Raw genomic sequence first — 27,333 nt, forward strand, 5'->3', positions numbered from 1 at the left:
ATTTCCTCCTCCGTGCCAAGTTGTTGTTGCTAATTACACATTAATATATATTAGTGCTAACCATTATTTTAAGAAAAATATTATTTTAATACAATTCATAGTAAACTCACCATTTCATATTCTAAACTAGGGTAACCTTTACGCCCAAGTCGATGAAGGTTATCATTTGCAGCACGCCTAGCTTGTTGTAACTTTCTCAGTTCCTGAAAATAGTTGATTAGTAAATATGTTAATTGTTCTTTTTTCAAATTTGAAAAAAATAATAATATGTATATCTAGCACAATATGTTTTATTACATGGATATTCTCACCCGAAATTCTGGTGTAGTTCGACTCGCCACAAAACTATGCCACACCGGTTGGGTAATGCCGGGATATATGGTGGGTGGGTACAACAATGTGTGAGGATTCCTTGCCCTATAAATGGGATCCTCCATGTACTTCAGTATGTAGTTTCTTGTTAATCTAGACTTAAACCCACGCCAATCCCTACCAACAATTGATAGTGTTTGTGGTCGCACATCATCATCCAAGTCAAATGCAGTCTTCAAAAAGAATTGTGAAATAGGTATTATTTTAATATAGTAAAAAAGAAACAAAAGTAATTTTTAAAAAAATAAATAAATATTACGTACTTTAATTTCTTTCCATATCATGTCCAGCTTAACTTCATCTGCATGATGCCAATCTGGAAGATTAATAGGAATCCATCCATTGCGTGCTAAAGCTCCTAAATAAGTAGAGTATCGTGTTGCTTCTTTGCCTATAGGTTGTGATCTTCTATTGTATTTCACCTTTTCTTGAACCCCTTTAGATTTCATTTTCAATGTATATTTTCCTTGGGTGCTCCCTCGTTTTCTCTTTATTTTTTTTTATTTAGGATCATTATTGTACGCTTGCTCGGGATCCTCTTCGTGATTAGACATTTAACCTGAAATTGACAAATTAATTATTTGTTAATTTTCAAGAAATATTAAAAAATCAATAAAACACTAAAGAAATATTGAGGTGTATGTATGTTAAGATGTGAAACCTCATACTATTTGGTCAACCCATACTCCTTCAACATCTTGACGTGCATATGAACCTGCTGATACTTCCGCATCATCAAAATTTACGATGTCTGCTAGTTCATTTGTAAAATTATTAAGTTCTTCTAGTACATGATTGTCACTTTGATCTTCTTGACTAAAGTTTCTCGGTTGGGTCGATAAAACTATAGACCATCTAGAATCAAGCGGATCTTCAACATAAAATACTTGTTTCGCTTGAGTTCCCAAAATAAATGGTTCACTCTTATAGCCCAATCTCTTTAGATCAACTAGTGTGAAGCTTAATTCATCAACTTTAACTCCATTGTTACTTTCAACCCAATTACATTTAAACACAGGAATTTTAAATGAATGATAATTAAGCTCCCATATTTCATCAATAATGCCATAAAATGTCATGTCTGAATAGACCGGATTTTTATCCTTGGCACTAGAAAATTGTGCAATACTAGCTATGATACTTACACCACTATTTTGGGTTACTCTCTTATCATCAAGCGCTTTAGTATTGAAGCGTTGGCCATTGATTATATACCCATCGTGCTTAACAACCATGTGTGAAGGCCCCTCTGAAATCCATATTAAGTTCATTGACACATTTTTTGAAGGATCTTTTATGTCTAGATGAACTTTTTCTTGAAACCAACTCTTGAATGTTTTGTGGTGTTCATCGCGAATCCATTTTTCTCTTCTTGAAGGATATTGTTGAGTCAACCATGATAAATGATCACTTCATTGAAAGACATGAAAAAATGAGCATATATAATTAAGTACATAAAAATATTAATAAAAAATATTAGTAAAATATTAGATAACTCACTCGATATATGGTTGTACCCCAGTTGTATTTTCTAGAACATTTCGATGTGCTAGTTCTAAGTCTTTTTCATTAGCATTCTCAAGACGACCGCTAGATATACCTTTACTTTCACCTTTTGGATTTTGGCGAGGTTTTGGAATTCCAATGGTTTCTGCATTTGCAATATATTCTGAGCAAAACTCAACAGATTCTTCAGCTATATAGCTCTCCACAATGCTTGCCTCTGGACGATAACGATTTCTAACGTATCCCTTCAATATCTTCATATATCTTTCAAAAGGATACATCCAACGCAAGTAAACTGGTCCACAAAGTTTCACTTCTTGCACAAGGTGCACTGTTAAATGGATCATGATATCAAAAAATGTTGGAGGAAAATATCTCTCAAACATGCATAATGTTTTCCCTATTTCATCTTGCAATTTGTCCAACTTTGATGGATCCACAGTTTTAGCACAAATAGCATTAAAGAAAAAACACATCCTTGTTACTGCATATCTTACATGCTTTTGCGAAACTGATCTTATGGCAATTGGTAATAATTGTTGCATTAAAGCATGGCAATCATGGGATTTCAATCCAATCAATCTCAAGTCTTTCATTGAAACTAAATTGCGTATGTTAGAAGAATACCCATCTGGAACTTTGATATTGGCCAATGTTTCACAAAAGTGACGTTTCTCATCCTTACTTAATGTAAAACATGCAGGTGGTAAATAAGTACGCTTATTATCACCAACTTTAGGATGTAATTCAGATTTCACTCCCATTTCTTTTAAGTCTAAACGACCAGCAAGAGTATCTTTTGTTTTTCCTGGAATATTGAGAAGTGTCCCAACTATACTATCACAAACATTCTTCTCAATATGCATTACATCAAGATTATGTCGGACAAGTAAAGTCTTCCAATACTCTAAGTCAAAAAAGATGGACTTTTTTTTCCAAGATGATGAATTCAAGTCATCGTTTATCACTTTGCCTTTCTCCGTGTTTTTCTCTTTCGTTTTGCGCTTGCGTTTTCCTCTCTCTTTGTCATTTTGTTGTCCTCTACCCTTGCCAACTTTAGTGATTTCCTTTTTTTCTCTATCTGGTTTTCCAAATTGAATATTGATGTCTTGAACTTTTTCAAATATGAGCTCTCCACTCAATGGTTCAGGAGGCAAGTCAAGCACTTCTCGACCATCAAAAGAGTTTTTGTATTTGCGATAAGGATGATTAAGTTTGAGATATCGTCTGTGCCCCATATAACATGCTTTCTTAGATTTGTACAACCATCTCGAATAGGTATGGTCACCGCATACTACACACCCTTTATAGCCTTTGCCAGTGCATCCAGCCAAATTACATAGAGCCGGATAGTCATTGATAGTAAATAATAGGACCGCTCTTAATGTAAAATACTCGTCCTTGTACCTATCATAACAACCTTCTACTCCATTCCACAATATTTTTAAATCATCAATTAATGGAGCCAAGAATACGTCTATATCATTTCCAGGTTGTGTAGGTCCTGATATCAATAGAGTGAGCATTGTATATCTTCTTTTCATAACCAATAATGGAGGAAGATTATAAACAACGAGAACGATTGGCCAACAACTATATGAACTACTAAGAGAACTATGTGGGTTTATGCCATCGGCAGAAAGGCCTAGCCGAAGGTTTCTAGGATCCTTTTTTATTTTCTCCCATTTATCATCAACATTTCTCCATGCCGGTAAATATTAAATTAGAATCAAATATTTTCAATTATAAAATAACTCATATTGATTCCATGAAAATACTAATTGAAATTTAATTTACTTTGGCAATTAAGTTCAATAAAATCACATTTTTTTTACTTATAATCTAACAACACAAATTTCAAATAATTAAACTACAACATATTATAATAAAATATCTATAAAAACATATAAAAATCTAGAAAACTACAATAAGACTAATAAATTAAAAATTACATAAAAACTTAATAAGTTAATTAAAAACTTAAGAACTAAGTAACAATTAGCATATAAAATATGGTAAAATAACTCTATTTTGTAGAGTTATCACCAAGCTTCCTTTTTCCTTCAACAAAGCTACCCAACAGCCCAAACAAAGGCTAGCCCAACGCAGGCCCACTCCTTCCAGCAGCATCTTCACGCCCAAGGATCCCAGCCTTTGGCCCAAATTGCAACAGCCCATCAGCCTTCTCTTCAACCCAGCCGCCCATGTGGCACGTTTTCATTGGCCAAAAATGGGTCAAAACCCTCTTGTGTCACCAACCATGTTTTGTGGGTATTGGGCTTTGTAAATTGTTATTTTGAGCTTTAAAAATCATGTTTTTGTGGTATTTTATAAAAGGAGCATTTTGACTATACATTAAAATAGCTAGGGTAATATTAATAATAAGATTTGATTTTTCAAAATCATATTTTATTATTAATATTTCAGATTTATTTTGTAAACCCCATTTTGTTGTTTAATTTCTTTTTAGTCATTTTCTCCATCTATAAATAGGGACACTTTCTTCACATTTGGTATGTAATTTTTAGAGTAGAGAAACTATAGCAAAATTTCCACTCACTTTCTTCTCATATTTACTTCTTATAATTTTGTGAGAATCATGAGCATAATGGCCTAATCTTCCTAGGAAGGTTAGGGATGATTCCATATGCAAGTGATGTTATTTTGCTACTTTGATTTACTATGTTCGTAATGTAATATATTTGAGTTATTTATGTTCTTTCATCTCTATCTTTATTTTGTTATCTTTATTTACTTATGCTAATAGTATATAGGATTAGTCATGCTCTTTCTATGTGCTTCTAATTAGTAAAAGTAATATTGATACATAATTTTATGTCTAATCTTCTATTGCATTATTGCCCTTGGGTATTTTGTCATTTTTAGATTTTTCATAAGATTAACATTGTGCTTTTAAAGTAAAGAACTTTATAACTCAAATGAACTTTTGTTTGAAAAACTATGGACTTTAATGTTAGATTTTCCAAGTAAATGTTGGGATGTGAACTATTTACTTGTGTATTTTTGTAAATCAAGTAGCCAAGTAACTAAACAAGCATATGGATGAATCTTGAAACCTTTCATTTTCTCAAACTCTTGATTACATCTTACATTTATTTCACTTATCTCATTTCATCACTTTATCAAAAATACAATACCAAAATCTCAAACCTCTTTCCATTTACAATTTTATTTACTTCTTGTTACTAACTTTTTGTGTTATTTTCTACGAACCTTTTGATTTTAGGTTACCTCCTTGTGGATCGACTGCCCGATCATACTACAACTACCGCTTAGTGTAGTCACATTTTGGGCGTTAAACAGATACACTTGGGTTGGGAAAGAAAAAGCTTTACTATTCTTAAGCTTTACCAAACACTTGGGAAGTAAGGATTAGAGTATTTCAGTATTGAAGTTAGGCCATCTATAAGGTCAACAAATGTACCCATATTCTTAAGTTCAATCCTGTTTGATTCCTTAGTTTCTTTAGTTTTTATTCAGGTTCTAACTTTTGTTATGATTTTGTGGTTAGATTTTTAAGTTCTTTGAACTTAAGGTGTCTTTTCGGTAATATTTCTCTTGGTGGTTTAGTTCTAGTCTTTTCATCTCTTTCTTTTAAGAAATACTCACTATTCTATTGCTGGTTTTAGGAGTATTCCAAGCCCCGCATTTGTTCTCGCATCCCGGTTTTGGTAAGGAAAATATGCTAGATCTTGTATGATTGAATGATATGTTATGTTATGTATAATATGTTATGATAAGTTTATGTTTTAATATGTTATGTTATGATTTACCCTACCTCAAATATTAGATAGGGGACGTAGATGTGTTATCATACACTACATATGATTTACCCTACCTTAAATATTAGACAGGGGACGTAGATGTGTTATCATACATTATATGTGATCTAACATACCTCAAATATTAGACATGGGACGTAGATGATTTATTACATGTCATAATGACCATTATTAGTATAGTCTTATATGGAATATGTTATAATATGTTATAATATGTTTTTAGTATATGTTATGATATGTTTATAGCATATGTTATGATATGATTTATATGTATGTTTATGGTGTTAGTAGTTTTTCCTTGTTGGGCATTAGGCTCATTCCTTTATTTTTAGTGTGATGCAGGAAAATGAATATGGAAGGCGGAATGATTCTTGGTAGCTTGGCTTGTGTGTTGAGGGTGGATGGAATGTGTGGACTGCGTGTCGATTGAGGATGAAGTTATTTATTTTTAGTCTTTTAAATCATGTTTTTCCGCATTTAGTTTTGTAAACAATTTTCTTTAGTTTAAAATTATGTTTTATGTTTTAAACAATGGGTACCCATGCCATATTTTCTATTATTATGTATTTGATACAATATTTCGAGATTTAATAAAGTTATATTATTTCTTATGTATCTTTCCCAAAATAGTAGCTATGTATAGTAGATCTAATGGTCCAAGGTCTTAGAAATAGTTGGGTCATTACAAGCCTACAAGGTTCAAAACACCACCCTTGTAGACTAACATATAATCCCTAGTCTGTCTTAAATGTTTCAGGATATGTTTAACTGTTATTCAATGTTTCGGTCCTGAGTTTAACTGATACCTACTCACTACTCCCACTGCATAGCAGGTATCTGGTCTAGTACACAACATAGCATACATCAGACTTCCAACTGCAGATGCGTAAAGAACTTTTCTCATTGCATCTTCATCTTCAGGAGTCTAGGGAGACTGTTTTTTTTTTTAAAGATGAATTCCACGGCGGGATGGTAGACGTCCTTTCTTGGAATTTGTCATTGACAAACGTTCAAGCACTTTATCAATGTAAGTTGCTTGAGATAGAGCTGAGAGTTTGTTCTTTCTATCCCTAATGATCTGGATACCTAGAACATAACTCGCTTCACTCAAATCCTTCATTTAGAATTGAGTGCTCAACCAATTCTTCACATATGATAATTTCTTAACATTGTTTCCAATGAGTAAGATATCATTTACATGAAGAACCAGAAATACCACTATTTGATTTTCCCTTAATTAGTAAACACAAGGCTCATCAATATTTTGTTTAAAGCCATAGGTTTTGATTATCTCATCAAACCTAAGATTCCAAGAACGAGAAGCTTGCTTAAGTCTATAAATGGACCTATTCAACTTGCAAATTTTTCATTCTTATCCAACTATTTTAAAGCATTCTGATTGATCCATATAAATGACTTCGTTCATCAAGCTAAAATATGTCTTTTCATATAATTTATGAACATAAATATTGATTGATGACTTGACTACTGGACCACATCAAGTACTAGTCGATGATGGCTAGTATCTTCTAATAAATGGACCAAACACAGACAATTAAAAAGGTAGGGTCTAAGCAAATTAAGACTTTTTGTTTCCTCGAGTCTTCTTTCTTGGTTCAGCTAAGACTTTTCAACTGTGGATGTTTCCTCGATTCTTCTATATTTGCTACAAGTCTTTTTTTTTTTCTTTTTCTATTTTCCCTAAATTAATTTCATGTATCTTTGAAATATTATATATATTCTCACTAAAACACACATATACTCACACGAATATACCTTCCTAGTTTCTCATTGATGAAAAAATAATTAACACTTTCCTTGTCGATCTCTCTGGGAAATATAAAAAACGCTCGATCTCTTTTGGTAAGTAACACATAGACTCATACTATATCTTGCTGTTTCTTGGAAATAATTTTATCCCTCTATATTTATTTTTGATGTTTTTTAATTTCTTATTTATCTACTTTCTTCTCAATGTATAGTTTATTTTATACTTATGAGAAAGTAGAGTATTTATTTTAAATTTCTACACAGAATCATTCAATTCATTTCTAGATATAATTTATTATTTTGAGCTACAAGGCAAAGTAACTTGTACATATAACATAATTCATAATTTTTAGTGTTATTCCCATAAATTTTCAAAAAGTTTGAGATTATTTAGAGTGTTGAAATCAAAATTTAAATAGTTTATTGCATATATGCATGCTTTTTCTTTTATGTTTGAAACAAGTTGCTTGCACCAAAAAAAATCCATTATTATGTAGTGTAATTCTGTAATACATCCCCAAAAGGGGCATACCATTACATTTTTCTTGTTTTCATCACGTGAAATTTTTGTATCAAATAGATTTGTTTGATTCTTGGTTTTGGCACTACAAAAAATCTTAGTTTTAGTCATAATAAATTTTGTGACTAAAGAAAAATCATCTTATCTATGTCATCACTAAGAAGTCTGTGGCTAAAAGTATTTGTAAAAAAAATCACAATTTGTTGTCACTAAATGTATTTTTAGTCACAACAAATTTTATCACTAAAAAATAATAGGTTGTGACTAAAACTACATTAGTGACAACTTGTGATTATGTATGATCTTTTCGTCACAAGTAATATTTTGTTGTTACTAAAAGTAATATTTAGTCACACAAAATATATATTGTGACTATAAAGTTGTCATTGAAGGTTACCTTTATTTGTATAAGGGACGGTGAATTATTCAAAATTTATAAAAAATTTGTACACTATCATTAAAAATTTGATCCATATGTGAAATAGTAAATAAATATATTGTATATTGTTATATAAAAAAATTAAGATTATAACTGGAAGCACGAAAAGTGTATCAATATGTCTCTTTCTTGGAACATACTATAGAAGTATCCTCTGATATTAGCACTCTATCATATTTTCCTTGATGATGTCCATAAATTATTTTTTACTCTTTTTATATGAGTACTCGAAATCAAGTTTTAAATTATATATTTGCAAGTTATAACATATATATACAAGTGAATTTAGTAATTACTTCATGCTTTTAGATATTATATATTAATATATCTCGGGTAAATATATATTTGGTATTTTGTGTATTATCAAAATACAGAATTGGTATCTTATATTTTCGGTAATACTCATTCAGTATCTTATAATTTAAAATTGTACATATTTGGTTCCTGGACTCAAATGCGATCAATAAAATTTTATAAATATGACTAATAAATTGTTCTAAGTTATATGTAATTAAATAATTAAATTTGAATTTGAAATCCATATAATTGAGGATAGTTTGTTCGTATTGATAAAATTTCATTAATTAAATTTGTTTAAGGTACCAAATATATAAAATTTTAAATTATAGGGTACTAAATAAACAATATTATCAATAACATGGGGTACTAAGTGTGTATTTTGATAAAACACAATATATCAAATAGTTGTTTAATTAACCTTATATCTTTTAGTTTGACTTATTGCTAAAATGGTATCTTAATTAATTAGATATTTGCTTATCAATTTATAGTATTTTTTATTATTTATATATTCAAACTGAAGTTTAATTCACCATTGAAGTACTATACATGTGTGTTTTTTTGATTAAATGTGATACCAGATAACAAATAAGTGATCAATAAAGAAGAAAGAGGCACTCATGATGAGTCTGTTGAACTACTACTACTACTACTTGTTTGTTAATGTTATTATGATTGGATCATTATTGATGACAATGTCCACACTAGCTTCACTTGCAAGACTACGTTGCCAAGACAGGTGTGGAAATGTAGATATTCCATACCCTTTCGGAATTGGACCATCCAAATGTTTTCTTGACAAACAATTTGAAATCTCCTGCGAAAACTCCACGCCTGTTCTCAAACACACTCAGCTACAGGTACTTAATATTTCATTAGAACCTTATTATAGCAGCAATCGTGGTCCTCGTAATTATTATTATAGCTATGAATACGATGATTCCCAATGGATTGTGGTGAGAAACCCCATTAGTTTCTTCGATTGCGGAAACAAGACAATAAGGCAAAAATCAGCAAATTTAGCAGGAACCCAGTTTTACTATTCGCGTGGCAATGTATTCATTGCAGTAAGTTGTGGTGCCCTGGCCAAGTTCGTAACAAAGTCAGGCAACATGCTCTTCGAGAATGGATGCTCATCCAATAGTACAACAACTACATCAGCTAGTCATAATATTATTGATTTTAGTAATTGCGATGGCGTTGAATGTTGTACTACTTCCGTCGTCTTCCCTTCGGATGTTGTGGGCAACAGCTTCGAAATCTCCATGGATAATGATTCTTCTGGTACTCCTGCAAATCATTGCCAATGCAAATATGCATTCTTGATAGATTATGATGAAATTGATAAACATAAAACATTTGGTGATCTGGATTATGTTCCCGTCCGGCTAAGTTGGTCCCTTAACAGTACGTATTTCGATGTATTTAAAACACGTGTTATGCCATTGCCAACCAGAACTAGCAACTTCCATTGTTGGACTTTGACGGACAATAATAACTACCGCCTTTTAAAATCCCCTTTAGATCGGATACATGATTGTTCGTGCAGGGGTGGGTTTCGAGGGAATCCCTATCTGGTGGGTGGGTGTAGTGAAGGTAAACCTCTCCCACAAATATTAATTATAATTGTATATAAATATTAAGCTTTCATTTACTATATACATATATAAATATTGATATATATATATATATATATATACTAGCTAGATACAAATCTGCACGTCGGTACGTTAGTTATATTTGTAGAATTTATCAATTATATATATATATATATTAGATTTGTATTATTTTCATATAAAATTTAAATAAATAATCAATATTATATATATATTTATATATAAAAGAATAACATAAACCTACAAAATGAAAAATTAAAACAAAATATTTATAATAATAATGATATATTTTATAATATGCATAAATATTTATTTTTTTTGTTTGTTTTAAAGATATATTATGTTAAAATTAACAAATAAAGCCAATAATTTCCGCACTTTTTAATTAGTCAGGACTTATTATTAGTTACAGTAATCTTTTTTTATAGTCTATATTAATGATAATAAATAATTAATAAATTTTATATTAACTAAAAAAATTATGTGCTATTTAATTCTCAGATATTAATGAATGCATTGAGGGAAGAGCGTTTTGCCCTGGAGGCTCTACTTGCGTGAACACTATCGGGGGCTATCACTGTAGTTATAAACGCAAGGCCATCTTTATAGGTATGTCTTTATATCTAATTCATATATATATATATATATATATTTATATTTATATAATTTTCTTTGTGTGTATGTGTGATTATCTATTCATCATAAAATAATATTTTGTAGCGGTTAATTAATTTAAAACATAGTAAAAATTCATAATAGTAGTGCATCTAGGAATTCATTCCACCAAAAATAAAAATCAATAATAATATATATTGGAAATATATAATGGAGCAAAATTTAAAAATTACACGCATATATACAAATTAAATAATAAGATAATGTAATTGGGATAACTATTCTACTATTAGAACTCATCTATCCACCTACTCTCATTTTTACAAAAAAATCTTATACTTTTACTCACAAAATTAATTGTGTGAGTAAAACAACTTCATTATATTATATATTTTTTTATTAATATTTGAATAAAACTAGAAGTGAAAATATCTTTTAAATTTATCAATTCTTAAGAAATTATAGCACATTTCCAAAAGGAATAATCACATCTTAACTACTAAGTACTTACGATTACCAAAAAAAACATAACAGGATGTATTTTTTATGCAAAAGAAAAAAACTTAGGAATTTAACTGTAACGTGTTGAGAAATTATGTATTTTTACTGCCAATATCTATATATTTTAATCAACCATCTTTTTAATAAAAATTTATAAATACATTTTATATCTATCACAAATTTTAATTAAATAATTGAGGCTATTTTGTCATAATAAACAATAAGAATGTTTGCACCAAAACTACCCTAAAGTTTGAGGTTTGTACACATCATAGACTCAATCTTTTTTTTTACAGTGAAAAATACTAAAAATTGGTCTAGTCACCAACTAACGGAGATCAATATGCAGAGAGTGGCGAAATTACTATTATACTAACTTTGGGTATTTTTCCTGCTAAAAAAAAGATTGGATTTATGCCGCGTACAATCCTCAAACTTTGGATAGTTTTGTCGCAAATATTCCTAAATAATATTTTTTATCAAAATTAGTAAAAAAAACACAATTTTAACAATCATTGTTCAAAAAGATCAAATGTTTGATAAATTTCAATTTATATATTAAAAAACTTATATCAAAAAATTAAAGTTTAGAAGAAGAGAAATAATAATATTAAAAAATCAGTTTAATTTATGCTTATTTAAAATTACAAACTAATTAAGAATAAGTTTTTAAAAAATTCCATATTTCTATAAATGAATGATTATGTTTATTTATTCATACATGATAAACAGGTGTGGGGAGTCCTCTTGGATTATTAGTTCTACTTTTTAGTACATGGAGACTATACATATTCATAAAGAAAAGAAAAGAAATTAAACGCAAGAAAGCATTTTTCAAACGAAATGGTGGCCTTTTGTTGGAACAACAGATACACTCAAGTGAAAACAATGTCGAGCAAACAAAGTTGTTCAAGTCAAAAGAGTTGGAGAAGGCAACTAATAATTTCAATATAGACAGAGTTCTTGGGCAAGGAGGCCAAGGCACTGTGTACAAAGGAATGTTGGAAGATGGAAAGATTGTTGCTGTAAAGAAGTCTAAAATAATTGATGAAGCCAAACTCTCTGAATTCATCAATGAAGTTGTCATTCTTACACAAATCAATCATAGAAATGTTGTCAGGCTATTGGGATGTTGTCTGGAGACAGATGTTCCACTTCTAGTTTATGAATTCATCCCAAACGGAACACTTTCTGAGTATATTCATGACAAAAATGCAGAGTTTCCTTTCACATGGAACATGAGATTACGAATTGCAACTGAAGTTGCAGGAGCTCTTTCATACTTACACTCAGCAGCTTCTTTTCCAATTTATCATCGAGATGTCAAGTCTACGAACATACTCCTTGATGAAAAATTGAGAGCAAAAGTAGCAGACTTTGGTACATCAAGAACTATCTCCTTAGAGCAAACTCACCTGACCACTTTAGTTTATGGCACATTTGGCTATCTAGATCCAGAATACTTTCAGTCTAGCCAATTCACAGATAAGAGTGATGTTTATAGTTTTGGAGTGGTTCTTGTCGAGCTCTTGACCGGACAAAAAGCAATATCTGCAACAAGGTCAGAGGAGGAAGGAAGAAGTTTGGCAACATATTTCATGATGACGATGGAGGAAAAGAGCAGTAGTTTGTTCGACATTCTTGATGGTCAAGTTCTCAAAGATGCGCCAAAAGAAGAGATCTTAATTGTTGTTGATCTTGCAAAGAGATGCTTACATTTGAATGGAAGGAATCGACCTACCATGAAAGAAGTAGCAAAGGAGCTAGAGAGGATTCAAGGCATTGATAATAAAGATTCCAATGGTATTCAACATAATTATGAAGATTTAGCATATGCACAACCTGAAATTGCAGACTACTCTTGGAATGTTTCCACATCGTCAACAGGGTTAGCTTTTGATAGTGCTGCTACTAGCTTCTCGTTGCATCAAGAATTACCATTGTTGTAAGGGTGAACAAATAGTAATATCCTTTTTGTACGTAGAACTCTTCACTTATTTTTTTCTATCTCGAATTTAGAGATCAATTATATATTGTGGTTTACTTTATTGGTTAATATTGTTAACTTTGGTTTCATCTGATTGTATAAGCATTCAATGCTTGGTACTTTTACTATGTAATATAATATAGTAGTATTCGTGTTTTTGTATGGTTTTGGCCTTTTTATTTTTCCAATTAGTTCTTTTTATATGAATTTTTATTGCCTAGGTGAGAATGATGGTGAACATCATATTCACACAAGTATACATTTCAATCTCCTTATCGATACTTGATCTCTTCTGGTACGAAACACAGCATTTCTTTATTCTTAATATATTTTTTCGTCTAAATGTATAATTTATTTATTAAAAGAAAAATCAATGTGGATTGGTTCTTCTTGAGCCCTTGATTGGACAAAAAGAAATATCTACAACAAGGGTTAAAAGCAATATCTACAACAAGGGTTAAAAGAAGGTAGATGTTTGACGACATATTACACAATGACAATGGAGGAAAAAATTAGTCTCTTTGACATTCTTGATGATCAAGTTATCAAAAATGAACCAAAAGAAGAGATCTTAATTGTTGTTGACCTTGCACACAGATGTTTACATTTGAGTGGAATGAATCGACCTACCATGAAAAAAGTAGCAATGGAACTAGAGATGATACAAATAATTGATAAAGATTCTAAGGATAGTCAACATAATTATGAAAAGCTAGAATATACACAACCTAAAATTGTGGACTACTTTTGGAATGTTTCAGTCATCGAAAGACCAAATATTGTAGTCGTGTAAGAGTACTCCCAATGGAGAAGGTAAAATATTTTATTCTTTATAATATAGAGAAAAATGGTTAAATAGTCTTCCAATAAATGGTGTAAACTTATATTTTTGTTTTACCTAAATGAATAGTATTTCTCTATATGTGGTGAAACACTATTCATCATAAATATTTTTTTTATTTTTATATACTTTTGTATATATATATATGATTGTGATATTATTATATTTAATTATTTTATTTTTTAAAATGAATAAAATATTTTAAAATAATATAATATTTAAATGATGTTGAGAAAAAATAGAGAAGCTGATGTATGTTATAATGTAAAAATTTGAGATAAATTATAATTAAGTATGTTTTGGTGATATATTTTGTAATATAGAGAAAAACATCCATTGTGAGTGCTCTAACACGTGCAAGTACGAACATACCAGACACCCAAGCAGCAAAGCCAAAGAACCATATCCCAACCATCTTCTAAGCATTAAGAGACTGCACAGTGGAAACATTTCTCAAAGATGCATGGCACATACTGACATTGAATTGCATTATAAACTTGTTACTGATTTTAGAAATATAGGGTATTTGATAGGAATTTCTCTTATTAGATGTAACTAAAATTATTATATTTCAATGTGTTACTAAATTAGTATATAAAAAAAAGATTAATTTGTATATTATAGGAAATTTATTGACCAAAATAGTGCAGAATGTACCATTTGTTACTAATTCTTTTACAAATAGAGGAACCGTATTAATATGTATATTTCCTGTTTTAATCGGCACACAATAGTTTGGTATTTAAATGTCAGTAAAAATGAAAGTTTAAGTATTTTAGCAGTAAATTTCTTAATCAAATATTTGTGTAGTGGGTCGTCAACAATTTTCATCTCAACTTTTCTTCAATCTAATTAACTTGAAGAAAATCTTCAAGCAGTGACACTGCCAATGATACAAACTATATGTTCTACTTCTGTATGCACTTCTGTATATCATTATTGTAAAACTTATTACAATATAACAATTAGATAATTTATTACAACACAAATTTAAACAATATAACATGCATTATTGACTACTGAAGAAAAAGATAGTATTAAAATATATTGTAATACTTTATCTAGTCTCGTGCTATTCTTTATCACCACTCTCTCACAACCTCATTCCAATGTACAAATATCTTATCTGATCAATCAATGTTCTCTGGTACGTCTTCTTCGATCAAGCTTTTTCTAGTTGATCTCCATGAACGAAAATGTGGTAAGTTTCTTTAACCACAAAGGCCCTTGTAACATGAAGCACCATCCAGGAAGGAAAATTGACCTTGTATTTTTTTTTCAATTTACAACGTTTCAAGTTCCACAATGAGGAATTGAATAAATCACATTAGCTAAACAAGAAGAAGAAAAACAAAGGCCGAGCATTATGCGTTTAAGAAACAAATTTTTCTTATGACAAAATAAGAAGGAACTCGTGAACAGAAACACCAACCAAAAGGGCAGGCATCAGCACAAATTTGTGCGGTAAGCTAGATTGTCTTGGCAACTTTAGGCAGAGATTTAAGAAGAGCGGGTGATGGCTTCCTCAGAGTGTGAATGAGAAGGATCATCAGTGACATTAGTGTCAAAGCCCCAGCTTGATGAGCACTGCCCAGGGAAACTGGCACGTATGACAAAAGGGTAGATATCCCCAAGGTAACCTGCAATGATTACAAGGGGAGTCATGTTCAAGGGGAAGAACCAAGTTTCGATCTTTAAAATCAGAAGAACATTAATAGAAATTGAGTTATCGAAACATATGTACCTGAAGACCAGCCATGCCAACATTGCTTCCAATCAAATATCGAACTGCAGGATGAAGATCCACCTTCCTCGTTAACCACCATAATGAGCCGATTGAAACTAAAGTGGATGAGTATAGGTTCACACGGATTTCAGGAAACTACTGGTCGTGCGGAGTTTGAGCCATTGAGCTCGTAGTTCAATGGATTAAAATTTATTTTTCTGAATTTGAGATCTCGTGAATACCTCTGTGAATCAAAATTCAATGACAGACTGAACCTAAATCATGCTAAGGAATTCTCTCATTAATACACAGTAAAGAAACACCACAGGAAAATTACCTGTACCATCGAGGTATTCTCAAAGAAGTTGCGAATAAGTGGCTTCATTTCTAGAACATCCTCAGGTATCCATGTGTCGCCCATCTTCGGAAAAGTATTGTAGGCATGTCCCTGGAAATTCACAAAATCATTATCATGATATGCTACTAGCAAAAAACAAAAAAAATTGCATACTACCTACTAATTAATTTGTAAAAAATTATGAGCAACACAATAACAGTTGAAGTTACATACAACATCATTTCCTGCAACAAATGCTCCAGAGACAGCAGTAATGCCGACGAGTAAGCTGACAGGAAGAGCAAGTCTCTTTACTTTTGCAGCCCCCTTAACCCAGGACATTGATTCTGCAGGTGGTTCGGGCATTACCACCGAGAGACCTGTCCAAAGAAGGCCGCTGTATATAACAAATGCCGAAGTGAGATGAGCTGCAAGCCGATACGGGCTTACTCTAGGCTGTGCATATTCAGTTGGCGGTTCCTATTTGAAAAAAGAGAGATTATTTAAAAGCACAAACCGCAACATTTTTTATTTCAAATTTGCAAAAACACTTAATATAAGGTGTCCTACCTCTAAACCACTTTTAACCATCCACCATCCAATCAGACCCTGCTCAGCACCAAGGGCAAAAAGAGTAGAGAGTTTCAGTCCAAGTCGTACGGTAATATATCCCTTTCGAAGAAAATATGAAAATGGCAAAGCAAACATGATACCAAGAGCTCTTCCCCACATACGATGAGCATATTCCATCCAGTATATAAATTTGAAATCATCAATGCTCATTCCTCGATTAACCCTGCAAAAACCATCATCCATAAATTCAAAAAATATTATTAAGATTATAGCAAATGCCATAAAATAATCCTTGTTCAAACTCCAAAAGAGTTCACCTCAAAACCGTTAAAAACTAGAAAGCTAAGCATCACAAACCATTAGCAATGCTACAAATACATGTACTGCTCTTCTTTCACTAACCGCTTATATTCAGGAGACTGCTTGTACTTCTCGAATTCCTGTAACCATTCCTCATCCGATAGAGGAGGGAGCCCACCACTAAACTTCCAATCAGTCATCGAAAGACCAGATCTTGTTAGTCGTGTAACACCTCCAAGTACGACCATACTAAACACCCAAGCAGCAGAGCCAAAGAGCCATATCCCAACCATTTTCTGAGCACGAGGTCCTCCGTTTACAAGTAGCTTCAGTCCTTCATAACTTTTTGAATTAAGAGATTGCACGGTGGAAACATTTCTCAAAGATGCCACATACTGATCCTGAATTGCATTATAAACTTGTTACACATGTATTACATTTAAAATACATGAACATGACACATGAATTGTGTCCGATCCCCAAGTGAAACTGAATTAGAACAAGGACTTTCATCACATTTAATTGTCATGGAATACAGGGTCGCCATAAGAAACACATAATATCAAAAGATAAAATATGCAAAAATATCGTCTTTCATGAAAGTACAAGTGGACCCTCAAAGGTTCGACTTTTCTTTTTTTGTGGTTACTTCCCGCTATCAACTTAGCAATTTAGAATATGATAGACGCATATGTAGCTAAGTACTTAGATACCCAAAAACATATATATCTAATATTTCCAAGAAATAAATTTTAAAGCAGGGAATGAGCTTGAAATGGCATTTATGAAACCAATGAATTTTTCCAAGTTGAAATTTTTAAACTTCAGTCTTGGGTTACTGCTAGCTGATGCTGCAAGAAGTAATGATGCTCAACTAAAAGATAAAAATATCTGCATATAAACTTTAACGTAAGAGCACTGATTTGAAACAAAGAACAAAAAATCTAGAATACGAAATAGAAATGAAGACAGCAGACATGGAACCAGCCATTTCAGTCCTAAAAACAAAAAATATATATTTATATCATAGCTCAAAACATGGAAAAAAAATGTTTTCTGATATCCCATGCTATGATTATCCACTGCAATGGCACTTTGAAGAACTCCACAATCAAATCTGTGACTACTATGGGAATGCTTTATGAATTACAAAAATATAAAAACGAGAAAGTTATCATTTTGAGTGTCTCAAACTGGTATTTAATGAAGTTGAAGCTAATCAATTCAGTTCAAAGTGTTTGAAGTTGGCTCTAAGTTTCCATATAACAATATTTAGCAAAACACAATCTTTTAGTTCTAAAGATAGAGTTAGAAGAACCTTAGGGGCAGATCGAAAGTCATGCAGAATTCTCCGTACGATTCCGGTGGAGAAAAATCTAGAGGTCTCCTCCCTCACAACTCTAGACGAAGATGATGTTGCTTGGGTGAGGTGGTTGTAGAGAGTCTTACAGTTGCTCTTCACCAACAAAAATGGTGATAATCGGCTCCAGAACATCTCTCTTTCTTTCTGTCTCAATACCAATGCCAATGTGTGAGGGTTTTACTAGCCCATATAGGGTTTTAGCATCTACTAACTTTTTTTAACAATAAAATGTATTTCTTTGGAAACTAGTAAAATAATTATATCATAAACCATTTTCAAATCACAACTGAGAACATTTATATCATAATTAAACATTTTATTATTGTATGGTTTTTTTCTAGTTTATTTCTAATATAGAACATTTATAAATAATTGTTATTATCTTTTACCTACACATAATCATTAAATTTGAACAAAATATAAATTGTGTAACAGACCAATAAAAATAATGCTATGTTGGCTAATAAAATGACACCACGTAGGATGCCACATATGATGCCACGTAGGATGCCACATATGATGCCACGTCATCAGACACGTAAAACTACAGAACCCATGTCAGCATACATGTAGGATGCAATGTCATCAAACACGTCATCTGATGACTCATGAATTGATTTATAACTTAGGGGGGTCCACTGATTCTTTTACCTACCAATATTAATAAGTGTAGGTAAATGCTCTTTCCCTACTAACATTTACCTACTAGTCTCTACCAATTCAATATTGGTAGGTAAACTATATTACCCATCATTAGGCTAGTTTTACCTACACTTACAATTGGTAGGTAAATACCCTATTTTCTTGTAGTGGTGTTGTTGGATTCAAATTATTTCAAATGGGTGTTAAATCTGCATTTTTAAATGGAATTTTGAATGAGGAAGCATTTGTTGAACAACCAAAAGGATTTGAAGATCCACATAATCCTAATCATGTTTTTCAACTTAAAAAAGCTCTCTATGGTCTAAAACAGGCTCCTAGAGCTTGGTATGAAAGATTAACTCAATTCCTTGTTTTGAATGGGTATAAAAGAGGAGGAGTCGATAAAACTCTTTTCATAAAAAATGTTGATTCTGATATTGTTATTGCTCAAATCTATGTTGATGATATTGTTTTTGGCTCTACTTCCAACACTTTAGTGTAGGAATTTGTCAAACAAATGACAGGTGAGTTTGAAATGAGCATGGTAGGTGAGTTAACCTATTTTCTAGGTCTGGAAGTCAAACAGTCTGAAGATGGAACCTTCATTTCTCAAAGTAAATATGCAAAAAATCTGGTCAAGAAATTTGGGATGGAGTCTGTTAAACATGCCAAAACACCAATGGGAACCACAGTCAAACTAACCAAGGATGAAAATGGTATTAAAGTGGATCCAACTCTATACAGAAGCATGATTGGAAGTCTTCTGTATCTCACAGCTAGTCGTCCTGATATTAGCTACAGTGTAGGGGTATGTGCTCGATATCAAGGGGATCCTATGGAATCACATGTGACAACTGTAAAGCGAATCATTCGTTATGTGAATGGTACTTAGAAATATGGAATTTGGTACTCAAAGGAAACAAACTCTAACCTTGTTTGTTTTAGTGATGCTGATTGGGCAGGCAATGCAGATGACCGAAAAAGTACAAGTGGTGGATGTTTTTATCTGGGAAACAATCTGGTTTCTTGGCATAGCAAGAAACAAAATTCAATCTCCCTGTCAACTATTGAGGCCGAGTACATAGCTGCAGTAAGCTGTTGTACGCAATTATTGTGGATGAAACAAATGATGACAGATTATGGGTTTGATCTTAAAACCTTGACTATTTTTTGTGATAACACTAGTGCTATTAATATCTCAAAAAATCCTGTTCAACACTCTCGCACTAAACACATTGACATTCGTCATCATTTTATTAGGGAACTCGTTGAAAATAAAACTTTGATCTTAGAATATATTGAGACTAACAAACAAATTGCAGATATTTTTACAAAAGCCCTTGATACAGTCAGGTTTGATTCCCTCAGGAAATCCTTGGGGGTTTGTCCCAATTAATTTGTTTTATACCTTATCCCTGTACTTGAAAAAGTTGTGTGATGTCTTCTTGTCCTTGCTCACCGAAAAAGTCTCAATCATTATGTCAAAATATATTTTTACTTTAGGTTAGAAATTATAGTTAATATATTTTATGCTCATGCTTTTTAAAAATAATAAAATCAAAATAAATAGTCCCTCCAATTAATATTCTTTCAAATCAATCTGTGTTTTTTTGTGTATGAGCATTTGATCCTTGAAAAGAGCTACCTACACTGTTGTGTAAATTGCTAAACTTTGAGTAAGTTGGAACTATGTAACTAATAATTATGTAGAAGATACTCTACCACTGTTAAATACAACCTTTAGTGTAGTGTGAAAGCGTCTAATTTGGGTACTCATTGAGAAAAAAGGCTAAAAATTGCCACATAGGGCAATGTCCCTGAAAAAGGCTAAAATTGCCATACAGGGCAATGATCTCTGCTTTCATAATCACACACAAATGCTAAAAACATACTGTTGGAAAAAATTTGTAAGCCACATACACACTGATTGATTTGAGTAAAATATTTTTTGTGACAGGAGTAAATGTTTTGTGATATTTTATTTTGAAAAATAAAAGCATGATTTATATTAAATATATTTTCTAACCTTATAGTAAAAATTTGTTTTGAAATAATGATTGTTTCTTTCTCCACATGCAAGGGCACGAAGACTTTGAGCACCAATCAAAAATGGGATATTTTCTTTGGTACATTTGGTTATATATATATATATATTACTTAATAAAAAAAATAATATACATGTATTTTTCTAAGGGAAATCGAATCTGAGTGTGTCAAAAATGGTATGTTGTATCATGTTTGTTTTTGTCTTTATTAAGATCAAAAGTTTCCTTTTTTGGCTTGTTTCCCAATTTTGTGTCGTGCACTATTGTTGGCAGTTATTGTTGGGATATTAGTATGTACTTTCCAAAAGTGTTTATTCCATTTAATTCTCAAATAAAGGAATAAAAGATCAAATCCCTATCTTTCCCTTTCTTTATATTTGGATATCCTTGGGCCCAATATCTCAACCGTCTCCATCCTTCATTTTTTTTTCTAGTTCCTTCTTTTTTCCTTGACAGTTTTCTCTCTTTCTCGTGCAACCATGGTGAGAACCAGAGGAAGTGGCACTCGATCTGTCAAGGCAGTGGCTGGCTCGTTGACTGCATCTCCATCCCTCACCAAGAAAAAGGCTCGGAAGAATACCTTGTCTCAACCCAGCCTCATTGGCAATTCCATCACCACAAGCAAAGTCGTGGTCATTCCGGACCTAGAAGCCCCCGGAGTTCCGTCTACACCTCCTGCATCGACGGCTCTACTCGCCTCTGTCCCTGGGTCCTCCAAAAGGGGCCGAGCTTCCCCATCAGATGATGTCTCTGATCATGACCGTGATACTGCCATAACCCATTCTTATTCCTCAGAGTCCCCTGATGTGCTTGCACCCAAGAAGAAAAGCAAAGGATGGTTCCAGGTCTCATCTTCTCGAAAATCTCCTCGGTCCAAAGGGCCTAATCCTTCTGATTCCATGCCAAAGGCCTCATCTCTCGTGGGTTCCACTCCACGTTCCAAGTTTCGGTCGAAGGTAAAGAAAATTCCTCCTCCTTGTTCCTCTTCTGAATCTGACCATTCTTCAGATTTTGTTCCCTCTGATGAAGACCCCCTTGAAGAAGATCCCTCTCTTGATGAAAATGTTAGCTCAGAAGCCGAGTCTGACCCATCCGAGGACCCTCCTGTTTCTCCAAAGGGCAAGAAATCTGTGAAAATTCTAGAGATTCGCACCACGTCTCCTATGGGTCCCAAAGTCTCTCCAGGTTCATCCTTTAAGGCTCACTCTTTGAATTTCTGTTTCAATGACAATGAGAAAAATATGAAGCATTATGTGCATCGTGATTTTATCTGTGAGAATTTTTTTTCTTTTTCTGCCCATAGAGTGTTTGGGGTTATTAAGAATATTGAGGATCGGGGGTGGTTCGGTTCTTTATCTGGATTGGATGGTTTTGATCCTCGAGTAGTTCAAGAATTCTATGCTAATCTCAATGATGATCTGTTTGATAGCAAATCTTTTATGTTTGGTCAAGTTTATGTTCGGGGGCATTGGTATTTATTTAGTGCTGCTGAAATTTCCAAGGTTCTCAATTTTCCCCCTTCTGTTGACAATTTTGCTGTGGAATTCAACAAAGATACGGTGCTATCTGAATTGGTGGGACAGAACATGGTTTGGGAACCTCACTCGGTTCTCAAAGTGACGGATCTTACTCATTACTATGCCGTGCTTCACAAATTTGCCACCAACAACTGGATTCCCACCACTCATACCTCCACCATTACTTTTGACACGACCTTCTTTCTGTACAAAGTCGGGACTGGTCTCCAAGTTGATCTTGCCACTCTCATTTTTGATCAGATCACTGCCTTAGGAAAAGCCAAAAAGAAAGGCCAATATTTGGTGTTTCCTCATTTGATCTAAAAATTACTTGATTCTTAAAAGTCTCTTCGATTGGAATATGAAATCTTGACACCTCCCACAGCCGGTGCAGACTACAAACTCAAGAAGGAACCCTCATCTGTAAAGGCAACTAAAGGGATTGCTCTCAAGGCTGGTGATGATGATTCTGTCACTACTGAACTCGCTGGTGTCAAGGCCACTCTGGAATCTGTTCAGACAGAAGTGTTCAGTCTCAAGAGTGGTCTCTCGACCATGATGTCTCACTTTGCTGCGGGCCCTTCCAAATGAGTCCATTGGTTTTTATTCTGTTCAGCTTCTTTTTAGTTTCAATAAATTGTAAAAGAATGTTGTTTTAGTGTCTTTTCTTTTGTTTTATTTTTGTTACTCCTTTGGCTTATTGCTATACAACAAGGGGGATTAAGAAGGTTCGTTTTGATCAGTTTATCTTATTTTATGTTTGTGATCCTTGTTTCATTTGATTTATGTTTGTGATCCTTGTTTCATTTGAGATGCTTTTCGCATGGGGAGTAATTCCATTACTATTTACTCTAACTTGTTTTTATTCTTGCAGGATCTTTCAAAATAAACACTTAAAATTTTTTGTCTATCAAGTTGCCAAAGGGGGAGATTGTAAAATCCTTTTTTGGCTAAACTATAATTTAGACAAAATATTTTAAAATTGTAACGCCCCAACTCCAGGGACCGTTACGGTGTGCCTTGTGAACAGTGCTAAACTAGCTAATCGAGTCATTTGGCCAAAATCGTGAACTAAGTATGATTAGCGGTTTAGGGATTAAAATTTTTGGTTAAGATGTAACGTTTCACTAGAACGTTTAGTATATACATTGGGATCCCAAAAATATAATTTCAGAAACTATTACAGAAAGATATTTACAATAGGCTGATCTAAGCAGCAAAACAGGGTTCAACCCTAGTTCCTCTTTAAACCTCGCCCGTGATGGACGAGCAGCTGCATATGTACACGTCATCACCTAAGCTCTCCAACTCAAGGATGATCTAGCTTCCTTTTGCCTTTACCTGCACCACATAGCATCCGTGAGCCGAAGCCCAGCAAGAAAACACAATATAACATGATATAATATCAACAGTAATTGTATTGATTATTCAGGACCAACAGTCCAAACAAATAGGTGACTAACACAAGAGTCACAAATGTGGGGACAACACACTTTAGCCATGTGACGATAGGGTCACCAGGGCTTAACTGGTAAGATGTCCTTTCATAAGTTTGATCAGAATAGGTGCATGGTGAATGGTCACCAACGTAACCTTCCTCGTGACCATAGAGCCATAACCTGGGGACATCACCCTTTAGCCATGTGATGATAGGATCACCAGGCTAAATAAATAAGTGAGCATCTCACTAGCTCTAGCAGGATAGGTGCATGGTGATTGGTCACCAACATAACCTTCTTCCCGACTCTAGAGTCGTAACTATGGACAACGTCCCCTATCCATGTGACAAACAGTCACCGGGGCCATATGCCCTGGCTATGAACATTTGGTCTTAGACCAGGCAAGCGCTTATAAGTTCTTCGACCTTAGGGTCGGCCCATCATTAATGCCATAGAGCCATTCAATGCTGATATCGATTAGATCCAATCTTCATTTGGCTCGGCGTTCATGACGCCATGCCATTTCTGACTCTTAGGTCAGAATCCCTGACTAGTCAGTGCCATACACAAGTAAGCCATGCCACCAAACATATATCACATGTTCAATATCCATAAACAAGGTATTCAACATGCTTACTAAACAGGTACTAGTATAATTAGGATCATGCATAAACACAAAGGCTCAAGCTCTGAACGATATCATACTCAGTATACAAAGCATGTCCTAATCACATGTTTCTCATGCATCATATGCATAATATTCAACAATCCAACATGCACCAATAACAGCCATGCATGTCACGTTTAATAATCAACCAACATGCATCAAGAATAGCCATGCATGTCACATATAATAATCAACCAACATGCATCAATAATAGCCATGCATGTCACATATAATAATCCACCAACATACATCAATGATAGTCATGCATGCCACATATAATAATCCACCAACATGCATCAATAATAGCCATGCATGTCACATTTACACAGGGTGCAGTTTTCTTACCTCAGATTCGAGCTAGAATGATTTAAAGAACGACCCTTGAGAACGATCAACCTTTAGTCCTTTACCAGTCACCTAGTCATAACCAAATATAAGATACCATCAATAAAAATGATTAACATAGGTTCCCAAACCAATATCTAGCCTCTGGGACATCAATCCACACTTAACCGGGTAGTAGGATTGACCTCGAGGCCTAAGGCCAACATCCCCAAGTCAAAAACCTATTTCTGGGCAAAACTGCCCTGATGGGCCGCAGCTCACCATAGCCATGCCGCGGCTCACCCTCAGACAGAAGCATAATTCTTCTCAGAAACACACTCAGGCCGCGGCACACCATAGCTAGGCCGCGGCACATTACGCAAACCAGCAAGCCACCAGCTTGCTTCCCCTGCGTTTCTCCTCGAAACCAAACCTTCAAACCAGTCCCAAACCTCAACCTAACACCCAATTCAACCACCAAACATCATCTACAACTCACCCACATCAAAACCCAAGTTAAACATCAACTAAACTTCCATTAATTCAAACTATTTACCAAGAAATCACAAGGTGAAAATTTAAAGCCAAAACAGGGTATACCATGAAACTAATGGCTGGAACTTACCTCAAAATTGATTTTGAATCTCCTTTAATGGCTGAATCAAGTTCCTAAGCTCCCTCCTTTGATCTCCTAGCTTAACTCCTCAATTTGGGCTCTCAAAATTCAAAGGAAAGAATGAAGGGAAAACTTGTACGGGAGAGAAAGGAGAAGATGAGGATGAGGCTCTGTTTTGTTCTGTTTTCCACAGCCTTGTAGTCCATATAAATCCAATCCAAATGACCTAAATACCCCTAGGTCACTTAAGGTTCCTAAAGCCATCCCAAGGGCAAAACCGTCATTTCTCGCCTATCTCGTTAATTATAATTAACGCTCTCCAATTCCCGCTAATCTCAAAATTATCAAATACCAACAAATCATATCCCATTACCCTTTAATTCCCGGTAATGTTCTAGTCATCAAAATGACCCCGAGACTCACCCCGAGCCCCAAACTTAAACCCGTTATGACTAGACCGAACACTTACATCTCATGATCGTCTCATGCCGAATAGCTCGAACTAATCCACCTTATAATATGCCTATATTAATTAATCACCACCATGCACTCAAAATACACAATTACGCCCACAGCGGCCAAATTACCAAAATACCCTTATAATAATAAATACTCCCATATGCATGCATTTACCATCATATAATAACATAATTCACGTAAACATGCATATAATCATTAAATACCATAATAAATAAATTATGGACCTCCCGGCCTCCTAATCAAAGTCCCAACCCTTATTAGGAAATTTAGGGCATTACAAAAATGTTTAATGAAAATTAGTAGCATATCTCCATATTGATTTTTGGATTAATGATCAATATTTTTAGCTGATTTTGTAATATGAAAATATATCTTTAAGTGTGAATATATTTGTTACCTTATTTATCACAAATAATCAATTTTTGGTAAAAATATATTGTGCAAATATCTTGAGATTATTTTTAGGGATTATGTGGGATTATGTCTATTCTGGAAATAAAGATGGTGTCGAAAATGAACATGGTCAAAAGAAATGACCATGTTCGTTCTGCCAGATAAAACTGATTATGTTGCTGACTCATCAGTTTCCGTTTCTGTCGACACAGAATCCATCTGGCTGGCTGATTTCCTTAATAAAAGGAATTCGCAAATTGATTTCAAAGATACCAGAAAATAATGGCCTTGGACGATTTCCCTGCTTATAAATACCTTGCCAAGGCCTTTGGAATTTTCATCTCTTCCATTTTCAATATTTGTAAACATTATGTTATTTTGAAGAGTGTTTTTATTTGTAGAGATTAAGTTTGTTCACCTTAATCTTTGTGAGAGTGCTGAGTGTACTTGTGGATATCAATCTAGTCTATTGTAAACAGATAGTGTCTATTGTGAACGTGTTCATAAGGATCTTCGGGAGAGGATTCTATCTAAGTCTCACTTCGGAAGGAAGTGTGCACTCGCTATTCTTTGAAGGGAGTTCAAGAGAATTAGCGTTTCATCAAATCAGATTCGTAGAGAAGAGTACAACAAGATTGCGG

At 33.4% G+C, this 27,333-nt stretch overlaps 5 protein-coding genes across 5 annotated transcripts; 3 read left to right on the top strand and 2 right to left on the bottom strand.

Annotated features, from left to right (window-relative positions):
* Window positions 1–1,034: 1,034 nt before the first annotated feature.
* On the bottom strand, window positions 1,035–3,404 carry LOC133786213 (uncharacterized). The gene is made up of 2 exons (XM_062225415.1): window positions 1,873–3,404; window positions 1,035–1,782 (listed from the first exon to the last, which is right to left on the bottom strand). Exons 1-2 carry the CDS (start codon window positions 3,402–3,404, stop codon window positions 1,035–1,037), a joined length of 2,280 nt encoding a protein of 759 aa, XP_062081399.1.
* A 4,056-nt stretch (window positions 3,405–7,460) lies between these two features.
* LOC133786214 (wall-associated receptor kinase-like 9) lies at window positions 7,461–10,884 on the top strand. The gene is made up of 2 exons (XM_062225416.1): window positions 7,461–10,287; window positions 10,828–10,884. The coding sequence occupies exons 1-2, from the start codon at window positions 9,331–9,333 to the stop codon at window positions 10,882–10,884; spliced, it is 1,014 nt and encodes a 337-aa protein (XP_062081400.1). The 5' UTR covers window positions 7,461–9,330.
* Window positions 10,885–12,364: 1,480 nt separating this feature from the next.
* On the top strand, window positions 12,365–13,587 carry LOC133783552 (wall-associated receptor kinase-like 1). Its single transcript, XM_062223209.1, has one exon. It carries the CDS (start codon window positions 12,441–12,443, stop codon window positions 13,389–13,391), a length of 951 nt encoding a protein of 316 aa, XP_062079193.1. The 5' UTR covers window positions 12,365–12,440; the 3' UTR covers window positions 13,392–13,587.
* Window positions 13,588–15,739: 2,152 nt separating this feature from the next.
* On the bottom strand, window positions 15,740–17,622 carry LOC133786216 (cytochrome c oxidase assembly protein COX15-like). The gene is made up of 6 exons (XM_062225417.1): window positions 17,309–17,622; window positions 16,904–17,129; window positions 16,568–16,813; window positions 16,334–16,444; window positions 16,015–16,077; window positions 15,740–15,910 (listed from the first exon to the last, which is right to left on the bottom strand). Exons 1-6 carry the CDS (start codon window positions 17,497–17,499, stop codon window positions 15,740–15,742), a joined length of 1,008 nt encoding a protein of 335 aa, XP_062081401.1. The 5' UTR covers window positions 17,500–17,622.
* Window positions 17,623–21,735: 4,113 nt separating this feature from the next.
* LOC133786217 (uncharacterized) lies at window positions 21,736–23,364 on the top strand. Its single transcript, XM_062225418.1, has 3 exons — window positions 21,736–22,412; window positions 22,560–23,076; window positions 23,119–23,364. Exons 1-3 carry the CDS (start codon window positions 21,736–21,738, stop codon window positions 23,362–23,364), a joined length of 1,440 nt encoding a protein of 479 aa, XP_062081402.1.
* The last annotated feature ends 3,969 nt before the right edge of the window (window positions 23,365–27,333 follow it).

Source organism: Humulus lupulus, chromosome 6 (assembly GCF_963169125.1).
Source record: "Humulus lupulus chromosome 6, drHumLupu1.1, whole genome shotgun sequence".
NCBI lineage: Eukaryota > Viridiplantae > Streptophyta > Magnoliopsida > Rosales > Cannabaceae > Humulus > Humulus lupulus.